Source organism: Mugil cephalus, chromosome 3 (genome assembly GCF_022458985.1).
Source record: "Mugil cephalus isolate CIBA_MC_2020 chromosome 3, CIBA_Mcephalus_1.1, whole genome shotgun sequence".
Taxonomy (NCBI): Eukaryota; Metazoa; Chordata; class Actinopteri; order Mugiliformes; family Mugilidae; genus Mugil; species Mugil cephalus.
Window position 1 is genome coordinate 2,073,669 of NC_061772.1, and position 21,564 is coordinate 2,095,232.

Genomic DNA, 21,564 nt, shown 5'->3' on the forward strand with positions numbered 1-21,564 from the left:
CCCCATGTGGTTCAGGTGATTGGTCATGTGGATTTATCATGGAAAGACAAACAAAACATTAACATTCGGAACTGCTGCATTACAATCACAAAGAAGCAGAGCATCTTTCATGCATAATCATCTTGTAGTTACATGTCCCTGTTCAAACTCTACAGTAATTTAAACTCGACAACACAAAGAGTTGACCCTGCAAAGCTTGACTTCAAGTGTAGGCTATAACACATTTTATTTTAAGGTATTTTCTGGCTTTTATTTTAGGCTTATTGAACTGAACGTAATGTACCTGGCCCTAGACAGTAGATTGGAGGTTGAAGTACAATGAATAATAATAATATACAGTATAAGATGACTCGAGGGCGGCACAGCGGCTTGGTGGTTAGCACTGATGCCTCCCAGCGAGAAGGTCCAGGCCTGTCTGGATGGAGTTCGCATGTTATCCCTGTGTCTGAGTGGGTTTTCTCCGGGTAATCCAGTTTCCTCCCACCTCCAGAGACATGCTGGTTAGGCTAATTGATGATTCTAAATTGACCCCAGGTGTGATTGTGAGAAGGAATGGTTGTTTGTCTCTGTGTTAGCCCTGTGATGAGACTGGCGACCTGTCCAGGGTGTACCTCACCTCTCGCCAGCTGGGATAGGCTCCAGCAACCCCTGTGACCCTAGTGTGACTGCAGGAGGTGCACAGCTGCATAAAATGACAGTAGCTCATAGATCTGACTAGCTGAGAGTTAGACTTAATATGACTGTATCTCAAAGCCCTGAGAGCCCTGCAGTTCATATTAATAAATGGGTGGAAAATACGTCAAAAAGTGTCCTGATGTTCATTGCTCAGTAAAGCCCATGACATCTGTTTTTGCAAGGACAAGTTTCGTTGTGTCTCAATGATTCAACCAGTCACAGATTAGAGCTTCACCTGTGACAAATGCTGTAATTAACACATTCCTTGCTGTGTATAAAAAGAACTCCAGCACACCAGACAAAGTACAATCTGACCTCTGACAACATGGCAAAGATTCAGCTACAGACCAAAGTGCTGATCATCAGGAGCCTGAAGATGAAGTCTCTGGTGTCTGAGGTGGCAGACATCTTCAATGTATCTAAAGAACAAGTAGAGCGCATAAGAAAAAGATCTGAAGAAACTGAAGTTCATGACAGGCTCTGGTCAGGCAGAGCCCGTGAGGGCACACTCACACCAGGCAATTATTCTTTACCCAAGCACCTTTGCCCCCTAAAGTCCAGATTCTATGGCTAGCATGAGTGCAACCATACCGTGTCTGAGTACAGTGCATTTCCCTGGCACGGAACGGTTGAAAGAAGTGTACTTTGGCAAAGTATGCTTTGTCATGCATGCGCGCAAACACTGTTTAGTATATGTCGTGCGACACGTTACCATGACATATGAAGCAACCATTCCTCCATTACAACAGGAATGGCAGTGGCAAAAGTTTCATGTTGCTCAGAGGAAGAGGGCTGACTGTTTTCAAGATAGTTTATAAAGAACCCTCAAAGAAGTCATTGGAGCTGTGTTTGCTGTCCATCATGCTGCTATATTAACAACAGTCACTTTATGATGGCGTTGCACCATGGGTATGTCGTTTATCAAGGTGATGATATGTGTGGGAGGCAACCGTGCCTTGGTTCACTTGGTTTGGGATTATCTGAGTGAGTAGCAGCGGGGGACAGGGCAGGTGCGGCAAGATCGGCACGATATGGAACAACTGGCCCAAGTGTGAGTGCAGCCTAAGACAACTGTTGCTTCAACAGTCAGAGCCAGCCTTTTTTCAACTGCAGCGGAACTACATGAAAACTGCTCACCAGAAGCCACTGTATCTACAAGATACTAAAAAATCGTGTTGCATTTGCCAAGGCCCACAGCTTGCAGAAAGGATACAGTGGAAAAGTGGCAGTTGATTTTTCTGATGAATCATCTATTGAACTGCATCCTAATTACCACATACACTGCACAGAACTGGTTGGTACCGGCATAGACTCAAGATTCACCCAGTAAACAAAGTAAAACGCCTCCAATTGATTCCAAATGCCTTAAAGGCCTCCCTCCATTGTATCTCAAATACCTCATTATACCATGTCATTCCAACAGAACACTTGCTTCTCAAAGTGGAGGCTTACTTGTGGTTCCTGGAGTTTTGAAATGGAGAGTGGAAGATAAAGTCTTCTGGCTCAGGTAATACTGAGCCATCCCGTAGTTATATAGGTGCTGGAGGATGACGCATTGAGTACCTGTCTCTTTCGCTCCGATTCTGTAATTTCTTGTTTACTCATGTATTTGTGGGCAGCGACTTTATAGCACTTATTAGCTCACAAGATGGACTCCCTTTCCCTGTCTGTAGCTGTCCAAGAGTGAGGAAGTCAGATAGATATAAATTAATAATGAGAAACAGGGTCAATCTCTTTAGTCCATATGCCCTCCAGTGTCATTGTTTTACCAACCACACCTAATAAATCAATGTCAAAACCAGTTTGTAATTAGACACGAAGCAATATGTTTTTAAAAAATACATAAACATGTTTTTTTGTCTTTGTTCAGTTTTTAGAATTTTGTTCAGACATTCTGCTACTCGCACTCAGTCACCTTCCTATGTCACTGTGGTTGGTCAAAACAATGAGAAGCCACCACTCTGCATGTTGGTCTTTGTTTGTGAGTTTGTGAGGCTGAATTAGCACTTTCTTTAGATCACTCTCTGATTGCAATCAATTTACAGTGTCAAGCAATTCATCTTCATCAATAATAAATAATAGTCTGTTTTGAGTGCAAATTATTTATGTATTTTTGGTCAGTGCTATGAAAAAACCATCATTCACCAGACTTCCTTTAAAATGATGTATGAAAAAGACAGTCTACCATCTATGATCTGTGAATACTAAAGCTGAAACAATGTCTGAAGCATTGAATAATGAGAGGTGAGTCACAAAGAAAAAGGAAATAACAGGAAACAATCTATAAACATAAGGAAATTGAATGTTTGTGTTTGTGACTGAAGTTGTGTAACTTAAATGAATGCTTGAACATAATGTGGATAGTTGATTTATCTAGATTTGTATTGCTTGTACAGCACTTTGGTCAACTGACAGTTGCAAGGAGATAGAAAGTAGAATAAAATAACAATATCCATTATCTTTGATAACACACCACTGTACCATTCTAAAATAACAATATAAAAAATATCTAAAAAACTATATTAATTAAAATGTGCTACAGAAACAAAGAGTCAACACAGGAAACTACACGCACACACACACACACCAACTTGCTTCAGGTTGCTGACCATTGTCTAATGACTCTAAACAATACAAATCTTCTTTCTCTTCATCCCGTGTCTTGATTTACCATGACAAACAGACATTGTTCACTGAGAGGGAATTATCTGTTAATCTCATCGCTGAAGTCAACAGCAAAAGGAAAGGACAGACACTCTGATCTCTACAAAGCTGAAAAGATTCTCTCAAGTTGTAACGGTGTTATGTAGGAACTAAGAAAGGATCCAGATGAGGTATTTTAATACACTCAGGGACAGATATATGGAGGAGGGCGTGAGATAAGTTGAGGAAAGAAAGGAGAGATAAATGGTTGTAAAAGAAGAGAGTGAGATAGATTGAGAGAACGCAGAATAAATGGGAAGCCAAGGGAGAGGGAGATGAATGGAGGGAAAGAGAAGGTGCCGAGGGTAGGAGAAACAGATAGATAAAGGTAAAGGGAGAGAGGAATCAATCTTGGCAAAAAATATGCCCCCAGGAGGATAAAGCTTCTCAAGTGTACTACTGGCTCTCCTTGCTTACAGGAAGAGGTATTTCTGTGGTTTCTGATTGGAACAGATTACACCTGTGTGGGTTTCTAAAGGCCAAAAACCAAATTTCTTTTCTAAATTTATTGTAGTAAATAAAAATTTTAAATCTTCATGATGATCATGTCATTGATTAGGTTGTTTAATTGTGTTTGTACCTTCTGTTTCCTCCTGTAAACCCCCTACAGCTGTGAGAGTTAACAAACATCTGTCTCTCCTGTTTAATCATTCTCTGATTCTACACAGCGTTCTCTAGGGTAGCACTAATACATATTTAGCCTTTCATGCATAGCGGTCACTATAGTGGACAGCTGTTCAAAGGTGTTTTTTGTATGGGTTTTGGTGTTGTGATTGTATATCAACCAACACAGTGGACACTTGTGCTTCACCCATACACTTCCACCAATTGCCCCATCTGTGGAAGTACAATTTTTTAAATATCAAAAATCAAGATGTCAAAATCAAGAATCAAAATCAAGATGGCCGACAGACAGCCAGAAATGCCAAGTACCTCTGGAATTTTGTGTAAATGCTTCAATAGCAGTTAAAACAAACAAACAAAAAAAAATGCTGGCATCAAGTAACTAAGAATTAATATAATTGGGGGCGGTGTTTAGCTCAGTGAGTAGACCACCCGCCCCACTTGTTGAGGCTGGAGCCGCCTGCAACTACAGTCCTTACTGCAGGTGGTCCCGGCTCGAATCCTGCACCGGGCGCCCTATCCTGTGTGTCAGTACAATAGCACAAGTAAGGGTTGAATAAAAATCACATGTTTATCATTGTAGTTCAGCATCCATTGAACTCAGATACAAACTGTCACTTTTTCTAATGTAATATAATAAGGCATTCCAATGTGAGCTAGTGTGTGGAGAGTTTGTCGCCAATTTGCCAGTCATGGTCAGACCTTGGGGCACAGGCACTAAACTTTAGCTGTGTGCATGGAGACACAGAGAGAGAGTTTGGTTAATGTGTCTCATCACTTCCCTCATTTGCATCTGTTGTCATTTGAAAGACACTGCAAAAACTGCCACTGTGCAGAATCTTAGTTTTGTGTGCACAAGTCACTACAGTAACAGCAAAGAAATACACCTGAGAATATTAGTAAAAATGTACTCAGAATGTATCTATCTACACAGTACAGTGTTTATTTACAATGACATTTTCCATCCACAGAAGATGTGCTCATGTGGCTATGTTGCAATGTGAGACCTACTCAACATTATTCACAAGACATTAAACAGAAAACAGAAAAGAACTGGAATCACAAAACCGTCTTTGTGAATTTCTCTCCTAGTCAGTGGGGAAACAACAGAAAACAACTAGATGTCCTGGTTACATCAATAAACAGACAATAGTCCAGCTGCAACTTCATTCATCTGGCAAGGTGGCAAACAAGATGTCTAAATCATTTTCCTTGATTAACCTCTTAATCCCCAGGCTTCATTTTTTTTTTCTAAAAGAAACTCCACCAAAGTCTGTCACAGCCTTGGACTCTCGGCAAAGAGCATTCTTGAAAAGTCAAAAAAACTATATCAAGTCAAAACCAAATTTCATGGAACAGGGCTGAAATGCAAGCTTACATTAACATCTGTCGTGGAAAATCCAATTGCAAGTGGCCATCACACACTAGGTGACTTTCTCACACACGTTAAGCTATTATTGATTGAACTGTGACTTGACTCCACACAGCTCTTAATGCTAGGTCTGAACAGGCCCTTAGTTCTATGCAACCTCTGCACTGATTGTGCCACATTGTGGAACCTTGTTGTGACCTTTTAAGGCTGATTCATTGCATATCCCACAGCCATGTGATTGTCATAGTTCTTAACTACCAATGAATTGTAAATCACTTGATCCCAACATTTCCAAATCTGTAATATAACACTGCATATTTCACATAATGCATACTTCTTTTATTTGTCATATTCAGTAAGCCCTCTGAAACTTAATTTAAGGGTAGTTTCCAAACACATACACATATTGTAAGATACAGAAGATAGAATTTGTTAAGAGGCTGAGGTTGTCAGGAAGTTATAAATACATTATTGAACAAATGTAAAATGCTGGTGTTTTGCTAAGGACAGCCTTCAATTAACAGGTCATCTTGAACAGATTGTAACAACAGATTATAAACTCTCTCATATATATATATATATATATATATATATATATATATATATATGTGATGGCTGCACATAGCAATGATACCAGAGGAATATGAAGTGTATGCAATATTTTTATATGCCCACGTGATTAATGATAGATTTCAAGATTTCATAAAAATATGACTGATATATGACTTTGTGACTTCATCATAAATTCGATCAAATGCCCATGATGCCTAGCATGCACTGAGACAAATGCCTGAACATTGATGCTGTATCTGGAATGCAGAACTAATTTGGTTTTGGTTCTGGTTTGAGTATATTCCAGAGGAAAATCATCTGAGAACATTGGCATTAACCATGTGGGATCATTTACAACATCTAAAGTTTAAGATTCGGCGCTATTCTATAAAAAATGTCAAGTTTCTTACTGTTATAACTTTGTTGCACTGCGATTCCAGATAATCTGTAATCAAAATAGCTAAGACAAAAGTTTTCAGTACAAAATTGCTGATAAACTAATGTAATAGTGGTAAATGTGGTATCACTGAAAGTGTCAGAACTCAAACTGCAGTTGAGAAGAGCATTCTCAGAATCAAACCACAGCTAGACTGAAGGTTTCTAAGGGACCAGTGCACTTTAAAATAGCAAAAACTGGTTCAGTTGTGTCTAAGGCAGGTTGTCAGGTTGAACAAAGGTGACCACACAGCCGGAAGATCGATATATCAAGCTTTGTTCACAGAGAGAGAATAAGTAACTTTATCATAGATACACATCCAAGCAACACAAGTCATGTCAAAAGAAGACTGTCTTGTGGGTGATGGAAAAAATGTCCTACTTTCTGATGGATCCAAGTCTGAGATTTATTATTGTGACAGTAAGGTGTATGTGAGGAGATAAACAATGCGAGAGAATGATACTGTAGCGTATTCAAGACACCGGGAAACATGTCAGTGAGAGTAATCAAGTCTGGGATGTTTACCTACTCTGAAATTGGACATAAATCAACTCCGCCCTGACCAAGGAGAAGCAGCACTCCATTCTCCAGATACATGCTAAAGCATATGATCTTTCATCTTTGTGGAGAAGGACTCACACTGAATCTGGATAATGAGATCAACACATCAAGGAGTACTGACAGTCATGGACTTTGCTCCACAGTCACCTGACCTCAACCTCACTGAACACTGATGGAGCACCTGAAGACTGAGAAAGCCAAACAGTCCTGAAAAAGAGCTCTGTGGGAGATTATCAGATGCTGGGTGATACTGTTTATCGGATTGGAGCAAACTTGCCGAGTCCATACCTCTCCAGTGTTACTGTCAATAAAGCAAAAGGGGGAGGCCAGGGATGGCAGAACAAATACTAAGCTATTCCAAAATGCATTCAATGTCGTATTGATCTGAAATGAGTGCAAAATAAAAGCATCTTCACTAGTGGTCTTAGACTTTTGGACTCCACATATATTTATGTGTATACTTAAATGTGTGTTTCTGTGCATGTGTGCATGTATGAGTAGCTTTCAGTTCACAGAGTGGGGACTCAAGACAGAGCTCACTGTGACAAGCCTCATTAAAAGGGAATCTCTCCACTGTTCTGGCTGTCGACATCACCACCGCCAGACTTCTCTAATTACGCTCTCTAAGTGCTATTTCGTGCAAGCAATCAGCCCACTGCTCTTTGCATATGCAAATATGACAGACCTGATCATTAGCTTTTATATCTCACACAGTCTAATTGTTATTGTAAAAACTGCCGCATGGAGTCAAGGGCAAGTGCACTCCTTCCTCTCGCTGTCTTTCCCTCTCTCTTGCTCAGTCTATGGCTGACTGTCGGACCTCATTCCCACTCCACATTTTATGAGGTTTGTCACTCTAAACAGAGTCAGAGTGGTTGAATGTCACGGTAGTATAATCAGCCAACAAATGCCCGAGTCTGACATTGTTTCATCAGAGCGGAGGGGGGAAAATATAATAGAGGAGCATTTCCTGGCGATGGCTAATTGACCAAATGGAGTCACTTAGGCAGAACAACAGTCCCATCACACCAATGATGGTGGTGATGATGATTGTGGTGGTGATGACGGTCCCAGAGAAACTACTTGGGAGCACACTATCCTAAATGCTTTCATGAATAAAATGGCAATGTTTTGTTATCCCCAGAGAGGAAGTTCAAATACAGTGAAAAGACTGAAATGCAAAATTTTCAAGGACTTTGATGCAACTGTCCTTGAGGGAGCAAAAGGATTTGCATTTGTTAAACTGTGGCTCTTTCTAACCTCCTCATAAACCAATACACAGACCCAGGTCACCCAGAAATAAATATGGAGAGCTGTATTTAATGAGAAGCAATACCTAAATGGTCTGTCACTGAGGTATATTAGAATTACCTTTGAAGATAACTTTAGATAATCAGATTCTAATTTTGTTCAGTATGCTTAGAGGTGGGATCTGTCTGAGTGTGATTTTACAAGTTAAGAAATTTTCAATACTATTTATACTTGATGGATAGATGTTTTCATTTTGCCTACTGGGATTCGTCAATTCCAAATTCTAAACTTAATGCTAACCATGAACCCACCACTGCTATTGGTCATTTCTCTTCGTTCTCATCACTGATGCTAATGTCAAAAATCACTGATGCTACAAGCAAATAATTTATATCCTGTCACTGCATATACCTTCCCAAACAAATGTCAAGTGTTTATAATGCATTCTGTCTCCATAACATCTCCAGTATGCTTACCCATACAAAACTTAACATTTGGCATTAAGACAATGTCCATAGGGCTCTGTGAAAGCAATGATTACTGATGGTGCCAACATCAAGTATTCATCACACACACACACAGCAGGGTTTATTTAGAGGTGCACACAAAATGCAGTTTATGCAAGCAAAGCGCACATGTATTCCTACTGGTGTATTCATACAATTCATACAATCCACTACAATATGAGCAACGGGGTCAGGTGAAGTGGACTACACAGTAAATCAGACAGTGTGATCATTAGTCATTATCCTGTCAGGCAGAACATATCAATGAACAACTTAATGAATCAATAAATGGAGAAGAAACCCTTGGAGTGAGCCCCATTAAACCTTTACAAAGATCCAAATAGCTTTATTTCTCCAAAGTTAATGGGGAAATCATTTTGATCATCATTGTAGCAGCCTGCACTTAATTATGATTATAAATACTATCTGGCAATAGAGGCTGTGTTGAAATCTCCTTCTGTTGATTAAATCCCTGCAGTACACCTGCCATCCTTTCCCACAGGGATCTCTCATGTATACTTGAATGAAATCATCTACAAGCACCAGCCTGCTGCAGGCTGGAGTATCCTTCTGGACTGTATACAGTCTGACGTCCAAACCACCAGGTGGCAGATGCTGACATCCTGGGGAAGCATCCTATGTATACAGCCAGTGAAAACTTTTGACAAAAACAAAAGTGTACCCTCTTTATTAGTGACCATCTTCAGGACAGCTTGCTACATGCATCACAGCCTTTCTAACAGTTTTTCAATTTAGTTAGTCGTGTTTAATTTCAGTGTATTGTGATTAGGCAGCATTGCACTTGTAATTAGCTCAGTGAGTCCGACAGTGGCAGTGAATTCTAAAACACACTGTCTCTGCGGAACTAATTTCACAACTAAAAGAACAGTTGTGTAATACGATATTATGAAGATCTGTAAAATAATAGAATACCTAAATGTTATTTAGTCCAGTGCAAGCATCTAGGAAATGTACTGCAACATTAGAATTTTTTTGGTTTGTTTAATGCCTCCTCTTTCATAATGGCCCTTCTACTCCATGTAATATATTTATTTATTCACTTGCTTCCTATTTAAGTAGCTTTTTACAGAAATCGTTACTGCAAATTCTACACTGACATAATACTGACAACAGATTTGGATTTCCTTTAATCTCACAATGTTGAAAAACCCAAATTGATCAGTTCAGTGTGCTCAGCTCCACCCACTCCACCCTCAGAGAAAAATAAGATTATATCAATAACCCCATGCTACCTTTGCTCCACTGAAAAGCTGCTACTGTGGTAGGAATCTAAGAATCTAGAATCTTTTTTTGTTTGTTTGTTTGTAAGCCCGCTGAAAAAGTTACATTTCACTTTAATTCAGCAGAAGTAGTAGAATACACAGTGACCAATTGATAATTAATCATTGTTGTATTTTTATTTTGGGTAATATGGTAAATTGGGCACTATACGAAAAAAAATGGAATGGAAAGGCAATATATATATATATAAAGATTTTTTTAAAGAGGGCCTATACATGGTCCCACTGGACTGAAGAAAGTGCTTAATAACGATTGACTTATAACAAAATATGTTTCCTAGTCTGACCCCTCTTTAATCTTATCTTTTGGAGTAAAAATATTACAGTTTTAAGGAGGCGCATCCATTGATGTGGCCGAGGCACAGCTTAATGTGTTTGAAGATATAATCCTTATCAAATGTTAATCTATTTAACTGCAAGTCCTTCCCAACCTTATCTAATTAGTTTTTTAGTTGCCCTAAAGTGGCACTATCCAATTCAGCTATTTTTCCACATACAGTGATATTTGAAAAGTGCTCCCGATAGTGTTATCACAGATGTTGCATCTTGGCCTTTAGACTTCAAATTGAGTAACAAACTACAGGACACAGGATTCATCTTCATTATAAAGTTTGCTTCATGCCACTGTCACATTGTAAAGTTTTCAATGGCTAGATTTGGCACCCTTGTGCACTAAATGTAGGTAGGAGGTGATGACTAAGGCTAAAAGACTTTTACTGACAGACAGTAAATGATAGCCAGGAAGCGAATTGGGTTGGAGGAAAGGTTAGAGGTTAGTAAACCGGAACTTACTGAGAAATGGGTATGATGCTGAGGGTTTGCTGTGTAGAGTGGGGGTCCTGCGAGCAGGGGAGCTGAAGCGTTGAGACATACGAGGTAGGAGGTCTGCAGACAGAGACTGGAGTCAGGCTAAGAAGAATAGGCGCAGAGAACTGGTATTAATCATACAGCTATACTGACGGAACAAGGCAGTGGGAAAAACTGGGACACAAGGGAGGAGCAGTAAGAGAGACCACTTCTCTGACAAAAGTCTCTCCTTTATATATGAATTCTCTTTACTATCTGCAGTTGGGGGATTGATATATTGGCAAAAAGACTTAAGCAACTACAAACATTTATTGTAGCATTTTCAACTGCCCATTAGAGGACTTTAATATATTTACATCTATCTTGTTTCCATGACTGTTTTTATAAACATCTTTTTATTATTTTACAGCTTGTACTGACATTTTTCCAGACCAAATTTTAATGTGAAATGTACAACTGTATTTGATGTATAAGCACTGAACAGTTTCTTGTGAACAAGGACAATTGTCTCCTAAATATATTAAATAAAGATGGCTGCGTGCATTAACAAAGTGTTTAACAAGGTGTCTCATGTACAGGGGAGGCGAGGCAGGTAGACAGAGAAGCCACAGAGAGAGAGAGAGAGAGAGAGAGAGAGAGAGAAAGGGCTGGGGGTTTGGGGGTTCTGTGACTAGATCCAGCTGTAATGGACTTCAATTTGCCAGCCTAACTATGCTTCTCCTTAATACCCCCACTGCCTGATCCTCAATAGCACAGCTTGAGAAAATTATCCGCTGGCCCAGTACCCTTGATATATGGTTTCCTTTTACTCGAGAATCCATACAATATTACTCTTCTGCCTCAGATGGTGTCACAGAAGCAGGAGTGAGATATCGGGAAACTTACTAAGGAGGCACTCAATGCAGCATGAGCAGCATAAATAGCAGCACAGATCCAGTCAAGATCAGTGGCAGCCTTGTGCACTTAAATATTGAACAGAGGGGGAAAATGAATCTATTCACTTTCATGCATTTTTAAAAGAAAGCAAAAACGGAATTGTATTCACTGAGTTTCTGTTCCACTCTTGCAAAGTGAAAGGACAGAGAGTTTGGAATTATGAGGCTCCATTAGTAGTCAGGGTAGTATGGAGAGCTGTGCATTTCCACATCCTGCCCGCTGAAACTGACAGGGAGTACAGTTTATTTTTATAGCTTGTCTTGGCTGATGTTCTAAAGGCCCTCTTAGGTTCCATTACGTGCTAGATTATGATGACTCCTTTGTTTATTTCATTTCATTCTTTACTTATTTTACTTATGATATTTTCAGAAACATACAGAACTGTAACAGACTTGAACAAAAGCAATGGCTGCATGCACACGCTCACATATTAATATTAAAAGTCTTATTAATTATGAAAATATGGCAGCGAGGATGGCCAGCAGCTTTTATGGCTAACTGCTGCAGATGCATTAGACTGCGATCAGGAGTACACAATGCCCTTGTGGTACATAAAAGTGTGATTCAGAAGGAACTTAGCAGGTGGAGCTAGTAAGAAAGCAGGAGAATTAAGCATTAAGACGCACATGACAGCGCAGAGCAGCATCCTTGTGAAGAGTTAAACTCACACTGTGTGTTGGTCATTAGTTTGCCTGAAAAGTTCTCTCTTGAGTGGACAAGTTTGTGAGGGGTAGAGTTGTCTTAGTAGTTGCTCTTAAGGTATTTGCCTTTTTAACTAAATATAATACAGCATGCAATGAACATACACAGCCAGGGTATCATCTATGGAGAAAAACAAATCTGGACATAAAGTCAGATCCTGCTTGAAGCTGGTTTGTGTGGGCTCAAAGATATTGCTCGACTTGAAAACACTTGATTTCAAGGAGAAATGTCCACCATCACGGAGAAAGGAGAGATGCAAATATTGTGTAAATGGTTAAAAATAAATACATGCGTTGCTTTGTATGTTTACTCTTTCCTGGAATACAGTTTCTACAATACAATATATACATATACAATTACAATATATATTTGTATATACTGTATTGTATATACATATACAACATGTACAATTTTCATTCCTCTTATCACAACTACAAGAATCAAGCTATTTGCTGAAGTGGCAGAGATTGTTCAAATCTTGATTTTGCAAATGTAGAAAAACAGTAATTTCAGATACAAACCACAAGGTTTTATATGCTGCCTGGCCATTAAACATTGCTGGAATACTGAACTGTCTTCATCTGGGCCAAACTAAGGAAATGACAGGTCTAAAATGGTCTTAACTAAAAGAAGACACTTAGGCATGGTGTCAGCCACCTGATAAGAAGAGAAAAGGTTGATTGGAGCCCAAATGTCTATCTGACAAGTTGAGTTGTGACTTGCACTCCTCCAAGGAATTGCAATTCACATATCGTAGAGTGTGTAGAGATCTCACCTGTTCTCATTTATCTTCCACAACCTCGTGTGTTCCCCAGACAGACAACCAGGAGTCATGCTCTAATGTGTAAGTCTCCTTGCAGAACCAGTTGTTCTTGTTTTGGGGCGCTGTTGAATCAATCTTATCACTAATGAGGATGACTTGACCATCTGCAATGTGGAATCAGCTGGAACAACTGTAGCTCTGTTCAATTGATGATAGGCACCACAGTCATCAGGGTGTTTGTGACTGCAAAGCCACCACCATAATGTCTGACATTCTCTTTAAATGCTTTCTCAGGCATATTTATTGCATACTGACCGCCTAGCAAGTGCCTGAAGCTTTACATATAAAGATCTGTGCATTAGAAGAGTACATCAGACAGCACGTTGGTGGTTGCCAACAAATTGGTCTAAGATCCTACATAACTTCATTTTTATCCAGTTGTTGTATGACATTCCCATGATATCCCCACCGACACACGTCAGTTTCTGCTGTTCTCCACTCAAAAAGCATTTGAGACAAATATCAATGTGTGGCTTGTTTTTAGCTTTGGCCTTTGTTACCTTTGACAGCAGATCGCTGCTGTACATGACAGTACACCTTTTAGTTTACACACCACACTGCCAGTAAGGCAGATGAACATAAGTAGCCAGCCACTTGGGGCTGCCTTGGATGAGGTACACTAAGAAGTACTGCTTGTTTGAGTACTGCTGATTCCTGTGTTGTTTCAGTGCTATGAAGTGATACCTGACTGTGTACAGACTTGACCAGGTACATGCAAAGGCAGTTGTACACCTGCCCATGAATCCTCTTATACTCTCAAACTGTCTCATAACATCATCAACTATATCTTGTATTATCAGATTATATTTCCTTCAGTCCAATGTACGTATCTATAACAGAAGTTTGTTTATCGTGTTTCTCCTGCTCTTCCTTTCTCTATTTTCTCTGTTTCTGCCCGGCTGGCCTTAGGCAGATGGGTCCCTCCATATGAGCTGGGTTTTTCCTTGCAACAGTTGCCTTCAGGCTTGCTCCGGGAGTTTCAGGCCGGCTTTTGTAAAGCATTTTGACACAATTTGTATTGTTATTGACGCTTTATAAATAAAACTGAATTAAACTGAACTGAAAGGTGCCACTCCAGAATAGATTGCTGAGCATTTGTTTACAAATCACTGCTGGTTCCCAAATGTTTCTGCAGCTTTTAGGTACCAGAGCTGGAATGATTCTTGAGACAATTCTGAACTGATGAGTCATTTTGCATATGTTGTTGAAAGCTGGTCACGGCTGAAAATGAAATAAATAAATAATACATTTGATGAAGTAAGGTTGAATTTGTTTTTTTAATTTGTAATCAAACAAAAGTCCTACTAGTAGAGCAGCGTAATAAAGCTGTGTCGGTTGTTGCTGAGATTCATGTTGACAAATGAGGAGGACAGGAATCCCAAACTGATATCTGTTTGTTTGTTTTGTTGGTTAGGAGACTTACAGCTCCAGGCTAGCATTCCCAAATGTCCCTGTCCACTATCTGACACACCCGAATGTCAGCATTCAAAAGCACACACACCAACATTATATCCAGCCAATTTACAGCCCAGTGGATCTCCAGATTGTGTTTGCAGCAAAGCCCAATTGGCGTTTTTCCAAAACGCTATTGAGCATATTCCCTGTCTCTGTTTTCTTTATTGTCCTATCAAGATATTTCCCCTGATGACTAGCCTGTTGCAGGTGGGAGACAGAGAAATTGTATCTAGATAATGAACTCACACCTCCTCCTTTTTCACTGCCAGGTGCTCTACAAACCCCAGCCATGCTTTACCAGCTCTCCCTTCCCTAGGTGTGTGCATCATTATCAGGCTTGAAGATGATGTTAATTTGTGAAATGCCTGATTTATTTATTTATTAATTTATTTATTTTCCAACAGTTTCCCCTATCTGATAATCCCCTAAGTGAAATTAGGATGACACAGGCAGAGTGAGGGGAGGACAAAGACAGAAAGAGAATTAAGGCTGGGAAGATTGTTAAAATCGGTGGGCACAATAATCAATAGCAGTTAGGGAGTGTGTGTTGTGTCAATCTAACAGCTTGTTCTTGTTCTAGGGGGACAAACCCCAGACATGAAAACTACTTGGTAGAGCCAGAGGCAGATTGACGTTCCACTTTATTGAGATTTAGTGGGTCTGCATGGATTTGAATGATCCTCACAGCAGTTCGTCAGTTGTCACGATAATGAATGGTAGATGACAGGTTCAGTGCCGACCACTCTCACTTTGCTGCTCATTGTTGAAGACAGCCAAACTTCATGACAAGGGCAGCCAAGGGATCTAAATATGACAATTGGTGGGCCAGGATCATGATTAAAAAAAATAAAGAATGACAGCATCAATAGACAACACTGTATCTAGATGCACGCCTGGAGGATGTAATATATAATTGCTTCACTTATTAGCAAACATAACAGGTTATTTAATTATATTCAATTTATTTAACACAGTAATATTAAAATGTGCTGATGGGATTCAGTGGTACAAGTGACTGTGCATGTAGACACACTACCACTTATAGTGTGGCAAGTCAAGCACTGTATTTCCCTGAATGCTTACTATCTTATTCAACTCCCATTCAGAAAAATCAGCAAGCACAAAAATTACACACATTTATATAAAAGATCACATGCTGAGTGTGATGTTTTTACTGTGGGATCAGTCCCTGGTGGAAGAATAACAAACATCACACAGGACATCTATCCTCAGCATTGAAACCCGGCAAACTTGCTTGCTTACATTTTTTTTGTGATGACAATTTGGTCAGGAGTCCCTTACAAATGATCGTGGTAGTGATGCTGGTGATGGTTATCTGTCAAAAGTCTGCAGGGCCAGTCACATCATGTGGATAGGCTTTATGCAGTGATGGACAGAAGAGTAACAGCAACATCATAATACACGTCATCTGAGCGCAGTGGAGTTGAACTGAATGGTTAGAAGACTGTCCAACTGTGTGCAGAGTTTTTTCTTCTTCTCTGAATCGGCTGAATCACACCACATAATAAAATCCTAAATGGAGTGGGCCTTTTAACTCCTGAGAATCCACAGCAATGTTCAGTTTATTGTCACAGTGTCTATGTTTGATCCAGATCTATGGTCCCACAACATTAATTAATTAACCTCCCATAAACAAAGTGCTTAATAGTTCCAGACCAATTTTCAGCTGTTGTTTCTGGTCGTGTCTACAAGAGGTGTGAAAGTGTGAAAGATCTCCCAAATTAAATTAGATCTATATATTTTCCATACAATCAAGGAAATTAGTATGATTTTGATTTTCCTAAGAGTTTTACTACACTGCAGTCTGCAAAAGCCTCACACCTTTGAATATACATTCATCTTCACAATAAGATCCATAAATGTCCAAAAGACTAATTAGACCTGGTCACATGGTTTTCCTTTAACGTGAACAGAAACACTGCATTCCAAAATTCTCACTATAATAAAAAATCCATCTACTGTTGAAAATAATACTCCAACAATTTTAATGGTTTTCAACCCAATTTAACTATGTCTGTGAGCTGTTTTTAAAGATTGTATATATTCAGAAGCAACCAATGAGCTGGGGGTCGGATGCAACAGAAAAAACAGGTCTACAAGGAAGTAATGAGATATAGACATTAGTTGATCTCTGGGAAGGAACTGTTGAATACGGCAGCATATCCTTTAGAGGACAGCAACATTTGAAAAACATTAGTTTTACAAACCTTGTCTGTGGCTGTTGAGAGCAACACAGAACATTTTGTAGTTTTTGTATTGCTAGGTTTTTGGCAATGATAAAGCTGAAGAGAACATTAAGATAACATGTTATATTTTTTGGTGAAAATGTGCTTTAAGCATAGCATTAATGGTTTTTGAAATATTCTGACTGGTCCAAACTTTGCTTTCCTTCCTTGACTATGTAGAAGTAAATCAATATGGGTCAGGTAGAGCAGACTGTCCACATACTGGTGGGTTAGCAGTTTGAACCCTGGAATCTGCCACATGCAGAAGTGTGCTGAGCAAGACACTGAGGCCCCAGTTCCTCCCAGTGCGAATGTGTGTGATTGTGTGAGTGACTGGGTAGATGTGTCACTGTGACTGTTAAGGGCTTTGATTACAAATAGAAAAGCACTATAGAAATACAAGATCATTCACCATATTATTTCATGTGAATGCGTGAAAGATTTCAGTTTAAGAATGAGTGTGTAACAGTGCTGTTTGTCAGTGTTTCAGTGCTTTGTTTCTGGAAATGTCCATTGGTTTTCTCTCTCATATGCTGAGAAGCTGGCTGTAATACTGACAGGGTCGACTGTGATATGAATAAACAAACTATTACAGGGGATGCTTTATACATATTGAGTTCTTTTTTAAATCCAACAGAGATGCACGTATAGACACAAAAAGATGAGGGGAAAGGATCAGTGAAAGAGATGATTCAGTCAGATGTTCACTGGGCCATTGTCCCTGCCACAGTGGGGAATATTACTCCACAGTCAAGCTTAACAGCTGACCAAATCTATCTCTGTCTTCACCCTTCTTTTTCTCCCTCTGCTTGTTTTGCTTTGAAAATGTGTTCATGACAATGATCTTATAAGACAGATATATTGCAGAGCAATATTTGTTGTTATTTTTGTCTATTAATGTATTTTAAATTGGCTACAGGACAAACAAAACTACACACTGCAATGAAATACAACAGGAGTATAGTTGTTCTGCAGATGAATCAACAAGATAACATTTTATAAGTATCCCAAGTTCATGAAGTCCATATCATATATAGTAAATTAACAACTCATTGAGATATCCTAATCAAAGAAATATAAATATCTGGCCACTACCCTGAGTTTTAAAAGGGAGGCAAAAATCTTTACTTAGAAAATTACTAATTAGTAGCAATATGTTTTCAGGGTTGTCAGCTGGGCCCTCCTTTACAGAAAACAGAGCTGCCTTAAATAAGTAAAATTAATGCATCTCACTGGTGGAGTGGGGGGGGGAAGTAAACATAGAATGCAGCCAAGGTCACAAGCTGATAATTATATAGATTCATTTACAGTCCTTTGTTTTGCACAGGAGCGTTGCACAGACTCCTGACGTGTTTGTGTGTGGGAAATGATGAAATTTAAGTAATGGCTCAGGCGTCGCACGTCGCTCTTTGTGTCACGTTTTGGACAGGTTGTGTACTGCAGGCCTGCCTATCCCCTCGACATCAAACAGTTTTTATCCACTTCTGAAAGTCTGCAGAGTGAACTCACCTTCGCATCCTGATTTTAAATGTTATGCTAAACACAGATGGAAATTCACTCCCACACAAAACCAAACTTACGGCCTGAATATACGAACGCCGTTTGTTAGCGTGAAGACTTAAACGTGTGGTATCCACGGATTGCTGATGTTAAACTTTTAAAATTGCACAGGTTGCAGTTGGGCGTGTGTTAGTGAGTAGGAGTTCAAACAGCTCCAAGGACTGATGCTTTGGGTGAGATGATGACTTGAATACACAAAAAGAGTCGCACTGACAAACGGGGTTTCACGTTACAGTTTGACTATTCTGTACTGAATTCAGTGCACAAGTGAAGAAGAGGCAACGTGAGAGTGAAACCTGAGTAAAGTGAATATATTTGTCTTTAAGGAAAGTGTTACCATTTTACTGGAAACCTGCCTGTAACATTCACAGATCCTTGGAGACCAAAGAAAAACAAAACACCGTGTGTGATTTAGATTTCGCGATTCTCTGTGACATAATTGATTTGGAATCTGTCTGGGCAGTTTCTTTATGCTGTAAACCTTTCTTTTATCGTCGCACCCCTGGTAGCGTTTTAAAATGATCGATTTGTGCATTATTTTAATCCAGTGTAGTGACGTGTTATTGGAAAGAGGAGTGATGGATCGATTACTAAGAAAGGGGAGATCGGGTCCTTTCCCCGAGGATCACCCTGGCACGAATTGACAGACGCGCATACTCCTGCGCGCTATTCGTTGTGGTACTGTGTGGGTTTGTGTACGCGAGCGCTACCGCGAGTTAGTTCGACTTACTGCTGCCTTGCTGTGAAGTCCATTTCCCTTGCGAAAATCCTTGAACGCTGCATCACCTCGTAACAGATGCATTGCCCTGGCTGTTCTGGCAATGCATTCGTGAGCAAAGTCTCGTCAGAACATCTGAGTTACACAGAAAACCTATTTCCTTATCATAACAAATCGGTTCCTTGTAAATGGGGAGTCGCCGCACGATTGTTCGCATTTTCCAGCAACTAGTGGATTAAGTGCGATCGAACGAGATCGGTCTGTGAAAACGCACACAAGAGGGAGCGTGAAAGCGAGCGGAGGCAGGCGCGCACTCGAGCTGTAAGAAGCATTTTTCCCGGAACGCGCGCACACAGACAGCGCTGCTTGTGAGAAAGCAGACAGAGGAGGGCAGGAGAGAAGAAGGACAGGGACGCAAACGCAAAGAGACAAAGTTCTCCTGCTTCGAGTTTAACTATGGTGCCAACAGATACCTGCGTTCCACTTTAATAAAGTTTTGGATTATAACAGAAGAGAGGAAACATCCCCAAGGAGCTGGTGCACACATGGATTTTGGTGAGGCACCAACGCTTTAGTGCAGTCGAACCAAAGAGATACCCAGTCATGATTTGGGTCGCATTTTTACCAGTTTTGATTTCGTGCGCAGTCGGGAACAGGACCATGGAGCAGGTGCCATTTTTTCATGGCCATGTATTTGAGAACTCGTCGCCGGGTTCCAGGGTCAATGGCCTGAGCGTCCCGTTAAAGCGGCTAAACTCGCAAAGGCTGTGCGGTGCCGGGGAATCCGCTTCAGCGGCAGCGCACTTCAAACTCCTGGGAGAGGGGAGCGAGCATTTCCGTGTCTTTGCTCACCACAAGCGGGGGCATATTTTATTGAAGACTTCTGGTGTCTTGGACAGAGAGGAGCGGGCTGAATACGCCCTGGGTCTGGGGTTGTGTTGCGGGCAATGCGCGGGACTCTTCCGGGAAGAGGAGGACGAGTCTCCACTTGTCGCCGAAGTGGCATCCATCAAAGTGGACGTTCTGGACACCAACGACCACCAGCCCAGTTTTCCCGATTCCGACGTGAAACTGAGCCTGGACGATGCCACTGCGCTCCGCACGGCGATCTACACGGTCACGGCGCGGGACAATGACAGTGGCAAGAATGCTGAGCTCATCTACTTTGCTTTACCCAAAAACGGGAGTTTTTACGCGGTCCCCAAAACTGGCGATATCCTCCTTGTTGACTCTATCCTCGGCCTGGACGAACCTATTAAGTTTAAAATATTCGCCCGTGACCGCGGGTGGCCACCTCGCACAAGCCGAAGCATCGCAGTGGAAATAAATCCACGACAATGGCCCGTGGCGCCGTCAGTGAACCCCCAACTGGGGAATCGGAAACCCAGTTCGCAAATTAAAGTTCCTGCGCGGCGACCCAGATCAGTGCTGGAGTCAGACAACCCCGTTTTCATCAATGTGTCCGAGGATGCGGGGATCGGTTCAGTGGTGATGAACCTGAACCCGGTGAGGTTTCAGTCGGCCACGTTTGAGCTGTTGGAGCCCGACGTGGAAAACTCTCCGGTCAGTGTGAGTCGGGACAGTGGGGATATAGTGATATCACGGAGACTGGACCGCGAGACCGAGCCTCTGGTGGAGATCACTGTCAAAGTACAGGATAAAAGAGGTGAGACAAAAGATGAAGCACGTGTGTGTGAGTGAGCGACCCGCTGTGTGTGTGCGTGTGTGTTTGCATGTGTGTGTGTGTGTGTGTGTGTTTGCATGTGTGTGTGTAACAGTAGGAGGAGAGAGGAGAGAGACACGGTAACTGAACACAACGGTTTGTGTGCGCATTTTCTGGGTACTTTCCCTGCAGGACAGGTTGTGTAATAAATCACAAATTGTACCTAATTTTACGAGGAACACATTCTCGTCTCTCTTATAATTTATACATCTGTTTCACTAAGCTATATTTGTCACACTGCCTTCCTTGCGTGCGTAAATACGCACGGAAATGGAGAATGCCCTTATACACTTGCTTACATTTGTTTCAAAACTTTTTGTGATACTATCATACGCAATGTATTTTGAAATAGGGGTTAATATGAAAACACCAAAGCCCGAAGCTGTATCGAATGTATTGTCCGATCACAGATACAAATGTCTGGCTTAATGATGGCGCAGAGTGCTTTCCGCTTCCTAAAACGTCGCCCTGTCGTGGAGAGGAATTTAAATATTGCGTAAATTTTGTAGAAATATTAAATATATATATTTTTCATAAATAATTCATATTGTCGTGTTGCACATTTTGTTAGCGACCTTTGATTGCAATAGGGAAAGTAGGCAGTCAGTGAGCA

General features: G+C 40.6%; 1 protein-coding gene across 1 annotated transcript in view; it reads left to right on the top strand.

Moving 5' to 3' along the window:
- Nucleotides 1-19,449: 19,449 nt before the first annotated feature.
- The window catches only part of si:ch211-186j3.6 (neural-cadherin), a 256,350-nt gene continuing 254,235 nt past the window's right edge, over nt 19,450-21,564 (top strand). Inside the window, exon 1 of the mRNA XM_047580957.1 lies at nt 19,450-20,894. Within this exon, the coding sequence (XP_047436913.1) occupies nt 19,832-20,894 (1,063 nt within the window). The 5' untranslated portion in view covers nt 19,450-19,831. The remainder of the gene's footprint in view (nt 20,895-21,564) is intronic.